Genomic DNA, 12,099 nt, shown 5'->3' on the forward strand with positions numbered 1-12,099 from the left:
GGAATTTCCATCAAAAGAAGATCCTGATATCACTCAGACATCTAAGTCTTAGAATGTCAGAGAAACAACTTTAGCTGGATAGTCACATCCCTGCAATAACATCATTGTAATTTTCAGTTTCATTAATTTCCACAATATCAACACTAGCTTTGCTACTAACCCGTTCAAAACCATCTGCATAGTCTTTAAGATTTGGTGGTCTAAATATCAAAAACAGTTGACTCACATCACACGTTTAAGCAGAACTGAAGTACAATCAATTTTTGATTTTTTTTAAAAAATCTCAATTTTAAGATTTGTATTACTGTTTTCATCCAGTCACCATCCAAAAATGGCAAGAAACTCTGGTGTCATTTTTTTAAAGCAACCATGGACAGATAATTGCTCATACTTGCCTTAATATTATTGGCCAAGTTTCTTATTGGCTATGCTAACCAAGAGGTGCTCTGGTCATTGTTAACCCTGCTGCAAAATCTATGTGTGCACATATCCACACATACAAAGGCATACAATATAATCTTATCTCCTTTAGATTGCCAATTATTTTGCACGACACAAACATTCTGCCTTTAAATGCTTATGTGGTTTCAATGGCTAAACTTCTGCTCGCCGAACCAACTATTCAAAACCAGTGATTCTGCAAGGAGAGAGGATGGGAATGGGGATATTTCAAAAACCAAACGCATATCCTAAAAGAAAATCCACCTGCGACCAGCATTGAGTGGAGCTTTTATAAACTTTAGAACAACGGTTCTCAACCTGTGGGTCACGACCCTTTTGGGGTTGAACAACCTTTTCACAGGGGTCACCGAGGAGCCTCCCGCAGAGAGGCTGGCGAGAAGCCAGCCTGAAGGGAAGGAGCGGCTTGGGTTCCCCACGTGGCGGAAGGAGAGGGGTGTGTGGGGGGGGAGTAGGAGCCGGAATGGAGGTGAGGAGGGGGAGAAGAGAGACGCTGGGAAAGCAGCTCGCTCCAAGTGATGGAGGTTGATGGGTAGAGCTACGGAAGCCAGGAGGTACCATTTCTGAGGCGTAAAACAAGGTGGGGAAAATAAAATAAAGGAAAGTGGGATGCACGTACGCTGAGATTCCCTATTAAAACTGTTCCCCATGCTTAGCATGGGTAACAGTCTTAATAGGCTTTACCCCCTCTCCTGCGGCTCCCTGCTGACTCTATCGCGCAATCTGCTCTCCGCCCCGAGAAGGCACGAGCCTCTTGCCTGCTTTTGCGATTCCGCGTCCTTCGCAGGCAACTCAGTGTCGGGAAGAGCTCCAGCCCTTTTCTCGTGCTCATCTCTTGCGAGTGTGCACGCGAGGAAAATATCAAGGTGGAGGAGACAACAACTCTCCTCCTGCTGTCACCACTGCGCAATGAGGTGAGTAACTGGGTACGCAGTGCAGGAGACTCCTCAGCGCCACTCAGGTCAGCGCAAGCCACGGTCCCCTTCGTGTTGGCTCAGGAAGGAGGAGAATGGGGAGCAGCAGCAGCAGCTGTTTGGGTGCAGGGAGGGAAGAGCTCTCCTTGCGCAGGGCTCTGGAACTCTGCATCCAGAGATGACTGCTCCGGCTCTTTCCTGAGTCAACATGAAGGGGACCGACCTGAGTCTGGCGCTGAGGAGTCTCCTGCGCAGCGCAGCCAGCTACTCACTTCTCAGTGGCGGCAGCGGGAGGAGTCGCTGTCCCCACCACCGTGATCCTGGCCCAGGAGGGTATTTTGCTTGCACGCTCAAGAAAGAGATGAAAGAGAAAAGGGGAGAAAGAGAGAGAGAGAGAAATGAAAGAGAGTGGAAGGAGAGAACGGGAGAGAAGGAAAATAGAGGGAAACAAATTAGAGGGAGAAGGGGGAGAGGGAGAAAGAAATGAAAGAGAGCTGAAGGGAGAGAATGAGAGAGAGGGAAAAGAGAGGGAAACAAATAAGGGGGAAAGAAAGGAAAAGAAAACAAACAAAGAAAGAAACTAATGTTTTCAGATCTATGACGAAAGCAATGGCAAGCTAGATCTTTTGCCAAGAAAACTGCAGTTTGCCAGAAGGCACAAATTGGAAGCAAGTCTGATTTTTTTAAAAAGAAAATAACAGAGATGGCAAAAAAATGCATCTGAAAATAATATTATTTATAATTTTGGAATAATGTATTATATTGTCAAACTCAAAAGAAATCAAAATATATATCCTATTGCTGTTAGTACAATCTTGCCAGCTTCTATCAACTTAGAGTTCATTATAAGAAGATTACAGAGAAGCAATTTCCTACAATTAATAACTTTTTGGATTTGCTATCGTATTCAATGAGAAAGAAAGAAAAAGAAAGAGGGAAAGGGAAGGAAGGAAAGAAAGAGAGAAGAGAAAAGGAGAGGAAAAATAGAGAAAAACAAATGAGAGGGCGGGGGAGAGAAGAGGGAGAGACCCTATTCCCACAGAAAACACTGAGCCATGAAACCTTGGTAGGCATGTCTGGGGGGGGATGTCATGTGACTGGGTGGGAGTGATGTTGAGTTGGCCACACCCACCCAGGTTTTGTGGCTCCTGGTGTTACATAGTAGCAACGAAAATAATTTTATGGTTGGGGGTCACCACAACATGAGGAACTGTATTAAAGGGTCGTGGCATTAGGAAGGTTGAGAACCATTGCTTTAGAATAAATGAGCTGGAAGGGACCTTGGAGGTCTTCTGGTCCAGCCCTCTGCTCAAGCAGGAGAACCTATACCAGAGGTCTTCAAACTTGGCAACTTTAAGACTTGTGGACTTCAATTCCCAGAATTCTCTAGACAGCTATGGACTTCAACTCCCAGCTATGCTGGCTGGAGAATTGTGGGAGTTGAAGTCCACAAGTCTTAAAGTTGCCAAGTCCTGACCTATACTATAGTAGTATATACATATAGTATACTATACCTATATCAAAGAAAGCTCCTGTGAGTTTAACAACACCCATATTTCCAAGGCTAGAAATGGAAGATTGCAATGCGAGCTCCCTCCTGCTGGTAATCCAAACCTCCCTAACCAAAATCCACACCACCAAAAGGGAGCGACCGTACTTCCGCTCATCACCCCCTCCCCCCAGTTAATTTCACCCAGCAGCATCTCCATGCAAAGGAAAATGATGGCACGAAATATGTGATGGTTTTTTAAACCAATGGCAAAGAACTCTCTCGCAAGATCAACTAGAATTCGATTGGTGGGGTTTTCCCCCCCTAACAAAACCATGCACGATCTCTCTACCCACTGACCGTTAAAAAAAAACCTTTTCACAAGCCAAGGTTAAGACAGCGGCGGTGTTGGGGGGTGGGTGATTGAAGCAGTGCATGCTCCTCTCCTGGGAGGAAGGCAGTGATTGGAGGGGAGGGTGGTGATGTTGCTTAAAGGGAAACCCGCAGCTATTTCCAGGTAATTTGGGTAATTTCGTCCTTCTGCCTGTGCCGATGGACTTTAAACAGTCCATCTTCTGCTCGGCAAGTTTCTCCTTTCCATCTGAGAATTAGCTAAGGGGAAGCTACCAACCTAGGGGCGACGCCCTCTGCAGCCAACACAATACATGTTTTTTTCCTCGCCCTCTTAGCACCCCCTGCCACCACCCTTGCCTCTTAGCGCCCCCCCCCCTAAGTCATCCCACCGCCCCCCACTTTGGGAACCACTGCACTAGAGGAACATGTAAACTTGTGCGCTCAGTCCTGAAAAAACTCTGAGCCTCTGAACTTTATGCCAAATTTTCTCCACCAGGAGAAAATTGAATATTTGGGGTACTGCATTTCTCATGAGGATATTGAAATGGATCTGGAGAATGCCCAGGTTGTTACAGAATGGGCAGCCCCCCGCACCCGCAAGGAGCTACAAAGTTTTTTGAGATTTGCCAATTTTACTGCCAATTTATTCCCTCATTCGCTAGCATTGCACTGCCAATTACGAACCTCCTAAAGTCAAAGGGAGAAGCCAAACCAAGGCCTAGTAAGCCTTTGAAGTGGACTATGGAATGTCAAGCAGCCTTTGAGAAATTGAAACGGCTGTTTGCAGCTGAACCTGTTTTAAAACACCCTGACATGGATGCACCATTTGTGGTCCAAGCAGATGCAAGCGATGTGGCCGTGGGGGCAGTGCTCCTTCAAACAAATGCAGATGGGAACCTGCAACCCTGCACCTACACTTTCCGAAAGTTAACGGAGACAGAAAGAAGATGGGCAATTTGGGAAAAAGAAGCTTTTGCAGTCCAGTGGACCCTACTAACTTGGTGACATTTCCTTGAGGGGGTTAACACCAATTTGAGGTATGGACTGATCATAAAAAACTTGAAGCATTGAAAACTCTGCGGAAATTGTCGCCTAAGCAAGTTTGCTGGGCACAGCATTTTAACTGTTCTAACTTTACACTGAAATACCTCCCTGGGGGAAAGAACTTTATGGCTGATGCCTTGTCCGGGCTACCCCAGTACAACAGTGCCAGGTGGGTGGTGATCCAGTCATTCCCGCCAAACACCTAGCAGCTCCAGTGGTCACCAGGAGCCAGGGGAAAGTGGATTTGGAGGTGCCCACTGATTTGACGAAGAGGCTGAGGGAAGGCCTTGCATCTGATGAATGGTTAGTTCATTGTAACAGAAAATTACACTCCAATGAGTGCACCATGCAGGATGGCCTTGCGTGGGTAGGAGCCAAGCTCTATGTACCTGCTAGTCTAAAAAGCGTTGTCCTTCAACAGGCCCATGACTCAAAAATGGCTGGACATTTTGGGTTCATGAAAACATTACATTTGGTTAAAAGACAGTTTTGGTGGCCCACTCTGAAAAATGACATAGAATCCTACATTGCTAGTTGTCCTGTTTGTGCGGCTGCGAAGCGACCTCCAGGTAAACCTGAAGGACTACTTCAAAGTGTCACCTGACCCGGTGCACCATGGAAGGAGATATCAATGGATTTTATTGTTGAGTTACTAGAAAGCCTTGGAAATACCGTCATCTGGGTGATCACAGATTTGTTCTCCAAGCAAGTGCATTTTGTGCCCTGCTCCAAAATTCCGTTGGCTAAAACACTGGCTAAACTGTTTATCCTACATGTGTATAGGTTACACGGAGTTCCTGAATGCATTATTTCAGATAGGGGGGTCCAATTCACCTCCCTCTTCTGGAAAGAGTTCCTGAAGTTAATATAGGCTCCGCGCAGGGCCTAAGCTCCGCCCACCATCCGCATACAAATGGGGCTTGTGAATGGGCTAACTCGGTTCTAGAGCAGTATCTTAGGTGTTAGGTCAATTATCAACGGGATAATTGGGCTGAGCTCTTGCCTTATGCAGAGGTAGCATACAACAATTCGGTACATAGCAGTACTGGATTGACCCCTTTCAAAGTAGTATCTGGCCAGGATTTTGTGCCTATTACTGAATTGCCTCAGGAGAAATCACAGACCCTATCTTCATCTGAGTGGATTGATCAGCTTCAACATTTCTTGCCCATGACTGGTAAAGTTTTAGACGAGGCTCACCAAGCAGACAAAAGACAAGCTGATTAAAAAAGGTTGAAACCAAAAGAATATCAGGTTGGGGATATGATGTTCTTGTCCACTAAGTTTCTTTAGACTACCCAGAAGTCGAAGAAACTTGGTCCTAAATATGTGGGTCCTTTCCCCATTGTTAAAATTGTGAATCCTGTCACAGTGCAATTGGAATTGCCAAAGACCCTTAGGGGAATCCATCCCGTGTTCCATGTAAACTTACTGAAACCAGAACACATGTCTTTAATGTGTTCACCCCAAACCCCACCTCCTGTCCCACTCCTTATCAAAGGGGAACAACATTTTGAGGTTAAGGAGATCCTGGATTCCAGGAAACATAGGGGGAGAATACAGTATTTAGTGACCTGGAAACATTTCCCTCCATCCCATGCTCAGTGGGTGAATAAGTCCGATGTCAGAGCTCCCAAACTCTTGCAAAAATTCCATTCTAGGTACCCTGATAAACCCTAATTTTGATGTATATATGTTTTGTTATTGTTGTTGTTGTTTGTTTTATCTTTTTCTCCAGGGATGATGTCCTTTCTGCAGGACGGCCGAATGTCAGACTCTAATTTGCTTGCTTGCTGTCAGCTGCCATAGTAACAGAGAGGGTGGGGGCTCATGGTATTTGGGGGGAATTGCTAGGTGCTGGAGGAGTTATCATGTTCTCATAATCTTCTGCGCATGCTGATGGCTTGTGTTTGGGCTTGGTCAAGGTCAACCGTCTCTGCATATCAGCTGAATGAGGCCACTTGAAGATGCACCCCATATGACACCTTTGGGAGTTGCAGATTGGACGTTGGGTTGGGGTAACTGGGGGGAGGGTCCTAGGCAAACATTTGATATGTACACTTTTTTGCCTCAGAGCTTGCTTTTCTTTAGCTGTTTTCATTTCATGTCCAGTAAAAGTACCTTTATCTCTGTTCAAATGGAGTTGGGGGTTTTCTTTCTGGATACAGAATGAGGCATGCCTGACATTATCTTTTATGTAAAATTGATAATCAACCTCCAGCATAAAGTCAAGTGATATCATTATTAGATGGGATTAACACTATTTTGCAGCCAATATGCTGTTGGCAGAAATATACTTAGCATTCTATAAATCAATTTGCTGATAGATAAATTCATTTTGGGATCTGTAAATGTGAAGAAAAGTAGGGAATAGAATCAAAATAAATTAAATAGAATCAGTGGCTGTGCTACTTCTAGCTTGCAATGTCTGGAATAAAGAAGTTTGAACATGTATTGGGAATTCATGTAATACCACAAAACTTTGAATAGGAACATTCCTTTTAGGCAGGACTGAACTACATCTCAACATTTGTGATACATTCCAATTTTATTTTATTTTATTTTTTGCTGCTGATAATATGCTGTTGCCTTACGTAATGAAATTATACCAAGAGCAACTTCTTAAAATCTCAACATCAGGCTGTGGAGAGCCAGACACAGCACAAATGCTTTGAAACATGTTTCAATGATAAGCTCAGTTATTTAGACAATTAATTAGTTGTTTGGGGTCCTGCTTTTTATTAGACTGCTTATCCAAAATCAGGATAATAGGACAAATTTTCCTATTGTTTTCACAATAGTTCTGGAAGCTTTGCTATATTACATGTTAGAAACAAAGCATACTTGGTTCAATGTTTCTACTCAAAATTCTTCTCTGTGAATATCTTTGTTTATTAATCAAATGTATATAGCAGCCCATTTCATGAGAAGTAACTCTGGGAGAGTTACAATATGTGGATGAATGTCACTATTAAAAATTTTGGGAAATGTTTGTATTTGACATTATCATGGTACTCAATGCTATATAGCTAATTTTAACTTTTTTTTTTTTTTTTTTTTGCTGTGAGACCTGTATCTATGGAGAAAGTTTGAGGAGTTTGAGGATTGAGGTCACTGATAAATGACTTTGATGAGGAAATAGAAGGGGAACTTATCAAATTTGCGGATGATACTAAGCTGGCAGAATTAGCTAGCATACAATCAAAATCCAGATGGATCTTGACAGACTTGAACACTGGGCCCAATCTAACAAAATGAAATTCAATGTAGAGAAAACTCTTACACTTAGTCAAGAAAAACCAAAAGTACAGACTGGGTGAAACCTGGCTTAATAGCAGTAACTATGAGAGGGATTTTGGAGTCTTAGTGGGCAACCATTTAAATATGAGTCAACAGTGTGCGGCGGCAGCCAAAAAAGCCAGAGAGATTCAAACTGGAAATTAGGAGAAATTTTCTGGTAGTGAGAACAATCAACCAATGGAACAGCTTGCCTTCAGAAGTTGTGGGAGCTTCATCACTGGAGGCTTTCAAGAAGAGACTGAACTGCCATTTGTCAGAAATGGTGTAGGGCAGTGATGGCTAACCTTTTTCTCCTTGCATGCCGAAAGCATGTGTGTGTGTGTGAGAGAGAGAGACAGTGCATGCAAGCATGCCTACCCCCATAATGCAATGCACGCATGACACCCCCCTGCAACCCTTCCTTCCCGGCACATGCGTGCACGACTCCTCTGCACACCGTTTTGGGCATAGCAGGCCTCCATGAAGCCTCCTGGGACCAGAAATGGGGCTCTGGGGGGGACCACACACATCCATGCTCTCTTTGCACATGCATGCGTGATCCCCTGCCCTCCCCCCGTGTATGCATGTGTGTCTTCTGCATGTGTGGCAGAAACCCAAAAATCAGCTGGCCAGCGGGAGGCACTCGTGGAGGTAAGCTAGGGTGACAGCTGGTGTGCCCCCAGAGAGGGCTCCATATGTCACCTGTGGCAAGCGTGCCATAGGTTCACCATCACGGATATAGGGTCTTCTGCTTGGGGGGTGGGTTGGACTAGATGACCTATAAGGTCCCTTCCAGCTCTATTCTGATTGATTGATTGATATAGACCAATGTAGGATGCCTCTAGTCTAGGCCATTAACCATTGATATATACTTCTATGTTTCTTTAAGGAGAGCATATGGTCCCCTTGCACATATGTGCTAGTCGTTCCCGATTCTAGGGGGAGGTACTCATCTGTGTTTCAAAGCCGAAGAGCCAGCATTGTCTGAAGACATCTCCGTGGTCATGTTGCCGGCATAACTAAATGCCGAAGGCGCACGGAGCACTGTTATCTTCCCACCAAAGTGGTTCCTATTTTTCTACTTGCATTTTTTACATGCTTTCGAACTGCTAGGTTGGTAGAACCTGGGACAAGTAACGGGAGCTCATCCCATTACGGGGTGCTAGGGATTCAAACCACTGAACTGCCAACCTTTCTGATTGACAAGCTCAGTGTCTTAGCTACTGAGCCACGGCGTCCCTTAAGGAGAGCATAAAGAGCATTATTTAAGAGAGACTGAATGGTTATATGCAAATAGGAGATGGCTTATTCATACATTTATACAGGTAGGCCTCACTTAATGTCCACTAGTTCAGTGACTGTTCAAAGATACAATAACTCTGATTGAAGGGTATTTAGGGTAGGTCCTTGTTATGACTGTTGCATGGTCACATGATTCAGGCATTTAGCAACCAGCTTGCAGATATGATGTTGCAGCATCTTGCAGTTATGTGATCATCATTTGCAGCTTTCTCTGCTGGCTTCCAACAAGCAAATTCAATGGGGAACCAGCAGATGGGCACCAATGGTGATTATGTGACCACTGGGACACTGCCACTATACAGGATTCGCTTAATAATGGCAAAGGAGACTATTGGAGCTGTGGTCATAAATAAGCATCATCACGTGGCATCATGCCTTAGACCATGTTGCTTAGTGTTGGAGTTTCTGGTCCCAATGACTGTCCATATGCAGGGACTACCTATATAGTGTGTATATGAGTGCGTCACAGATGGGATGGAATCGGCAGAATTGATTCCATGTAGAGTTGATAAATATTATAGCATTCTTAGTTCCCAAGAATATTATTTTAGGACAAGCAGAATGAAATGCAATATATATTTACCTAAGTGATAGAGGGAAGGAAGCAAAGTACAATACAATCTCTTCTATACTAGTACAATAAATTTGAATCACCTGAAAAAACCTAATCTATTCACTGCCATCACACAGATACTGCATCAAACTTGTTATCTCATCTGCAATAATCATATTGGCTGGAAATTAAATTTTAGACCATAGACACCTGGATTTGATTGAGGCCTATTGTGTGATTGTGACATTATTATTACAGTAGACACTCAATATACTGAATGAAGTGGACCCAGCCACTTACTGTATTCTCCCACAACTTATAGTACTCTTTTTGTTCCCTTTCAGTTATTCCTTGGAGAATAAAGTAGATTTCTCTTGAGATAAAAGCTTTACCAGAATTTTATTTTAGTGTATTTTTGTATTTGAGAGTTGTCCAGCATAAGTGTTTGCATTCATTATCCAGAGATTGGATGTTGTGTTCAATGCACAAATGTTGCATATTCCGGAACTGAGAAATAGTTTACATTTATACCATCACCATGTCTTTTTTGAAATATTATTATCTGATTATTTTTGTTCAGGGTAGGTTTGTCAGAAAATTATTTATTCCCATTTCTTGTTTAGCATCATCTTTACTGTATTTTTCTTCTTCTTCTCTGCACTCCCAGGGCAGAGTTTAGGCTACGGCTTTGTCAACTATGTTGATTCCAATGATGCTGACAAAGCAATCAACACCTTGAATGGACTCAAACTGCAGACAAAAACAATCAAGGTGAGGAGGGTGTGAGGGAAAACTCCTCTTAATGGCAGAGCAGAGCTCGGGAGGGATAGGAACTCTCTATTTTTGTGCCCAATCATATCTAACTGTGAACCTGAAATCATGGATTGAGCTGAGAGAGAATGATTGGCCCCAAATCACCCAAATGGTAGGACTAGAACTCAGAGTCTCCTGGATTTTATGCCAACACTTTCACTATTATACCAAATTGACTCCCCCACCTCACCTTTAAAGATTTAAAGAACTACATCTTTAATCTTCTGGGACTGTGGCTCATTTAGAGTTTTGAGAATACCCGCATAGGCATAGTTTATTACATAACGTTGATTGATGGTAACACTTTGCTTTTTGACCCAAAAGGGGGTGGGGTTTTTTCCCTACTCACTATGGGCACACTTTACTACCAAACACTGGGTTGCAGCCTTTCTTCACTTTTATTTTCAAAGGGTTTCCTGGGGCACAATTTGTTTCGTGGAAAGAGCCCCTCCGTGTGCTTGAGCCTGGCCCTTTGCTGTGTGCCATTCTAATTTTGTAATTAGACGATCTTATCTTCTAAATATACACAGGGATATTGCCACACACACACCAAATGCTCATGGAAAAAAGGACTTGTAGAGAAAGGAAATAGAGGTAAAGAAACAGTACCAATAAATAGGAATCTTGGCTCCCCTCCAAAGAAAGTGTTGTTTGTTTTGTTTTATGATAGAAGGTTACTTCTTTTGATGTGAGAATAGAATTCAGAAGATTGTTCTTTGCTTCTTTCCTGATGGCTCTTGTAACTTATGCCCTCCTTTCCACCAGGTGTCCTACGCACGGCCGAGCTCTGCTTCCATCCGTGATGCCAATCTCTATGTCAGTGGCCTGCCCAAAACCATGAGCCAGAAAGAGATGGAGCAGCTCTTCTCACAGTATGGACGCATCATCACCTCCCGTATCCTTGTGGATCAGGTCACAGGTAACACAAGAGCAGGGATTTTACCCCACACTGGTGTGCCAGTGTTGAGAGGTGAATGCCAAGGGGATTAAAGCAGGTAGAGGGGCAGTGTAAGAAAGCAGGCTATGTTAAACATTGAGGGTTGTGCATATATTTGTAAGTATTGTTACTTATGTAAAATAAATAAATACTTTGTATGATGCTGTTTGTATGAAGTCATGTGCTCAAATGTATATATATTTACTGCTGATGTGTATCTCTCTGTTATATAGGGATCACTCTTACTTCTGCAGTGACAAGCAAAGAACTCTGCCAGATAGTTCTCATTTTAGAAATAAATGAGACCTATCATTCATAATGTCACAGAGAAAAATCTAAATTCTACATATGCCCAAAAATATTTAAATATGTTCCTAGACTGAGCTTTGATTCAGCTGCGTCAACCTGTTTTGGAACCACTGAGCAATATAGATTGTGGTTCCCTCTCAAGCTAGGAAAAACAAAGGAAAGAAAGGAGATGCCTAAGAGTAGCAATTGGTCTATAAAGATTGCCGAATTCATTGCAAACAGTTGCCTTCTTCTGGAAAATTAAAACCAGTAACAACGCTCAAAATTACAACCAATTTCAGCTACTAAAAGTTGAAATCTCTGCTTTAGCTAGGAGACATTGTTGTTGCCTAAACAATCAGAATATGTAGTAATCAGCATTAATGCCTCAATTTCTCCATTTGTAGGTGTGTCTAGAGGCGTGGGATTCATCCGCTTTGACAAGAGGATAGAAGCTGAGGAAGCCATCAAGGGGCTGAATGGACAGAAACCGCTGGGTGCTAGTGAGCCCATCACAGTCAAGTTTGCCAATAACCCCAGCCAGAAGACAGGGCAAGCATTACTCACACACCTGTATCAGACAACAGCCCGGCGGTACACAGGGCCTTTGCACCACCAAACTCAGCGATTCAGGTGAGACATGTTGCCCTCTCCTTTGTTGGAAGGC

The 12,099-nt window shown here is 43.3% G+C and overlaps 1 protein-coding gene across 10 annotated transcripts in view; it reads left to right on the forward strand.

Moving 5' to 3' along the window:
- Nucleotides 1-12,099, forward strand: part of ELAVL3 (ELAV like RNA binding protein 3) — a 121,314-nt gene that overhangs the window by 91,000 nt on the left and 18,215 nt on the right. For all 10 annotated transcript variants that reach the window (XM_081937022.1, XM_081937016.1, XM_081937019.1 and 7 more), the window contains 3 exons: nucleotides 10,062-10,165; nucleotides 10,973-11,126; nucleotides 11,840-12,065. In XM_081937022.1, coding sequence (XP_081793148.1) covers nucleotides 10,062-10,165; nucleotides 10,973-11,126; nucleotides 11,840-12,065 — 484 coding nt within the window. The remainder of the gene's footprint in view (nucleotides 1-10,061; nucleotides 10,166-10,972; nucleotides 11,127-11,839; nucleotides 12,066-12,099) is intronic.

The sequence above is a fragment of the Natrix helvetica genome, assembly GCF_964273705.1.
Source record: "Natrix helvetica genome assembly, chromosome: 1".
In the NCBI taxonomy this organism is placed as follows: Eukaryota; Metazoa; Chordata; class Lepidosauria; order Squamata; family Natricidae; genus Natrix; species Natrix helvetica.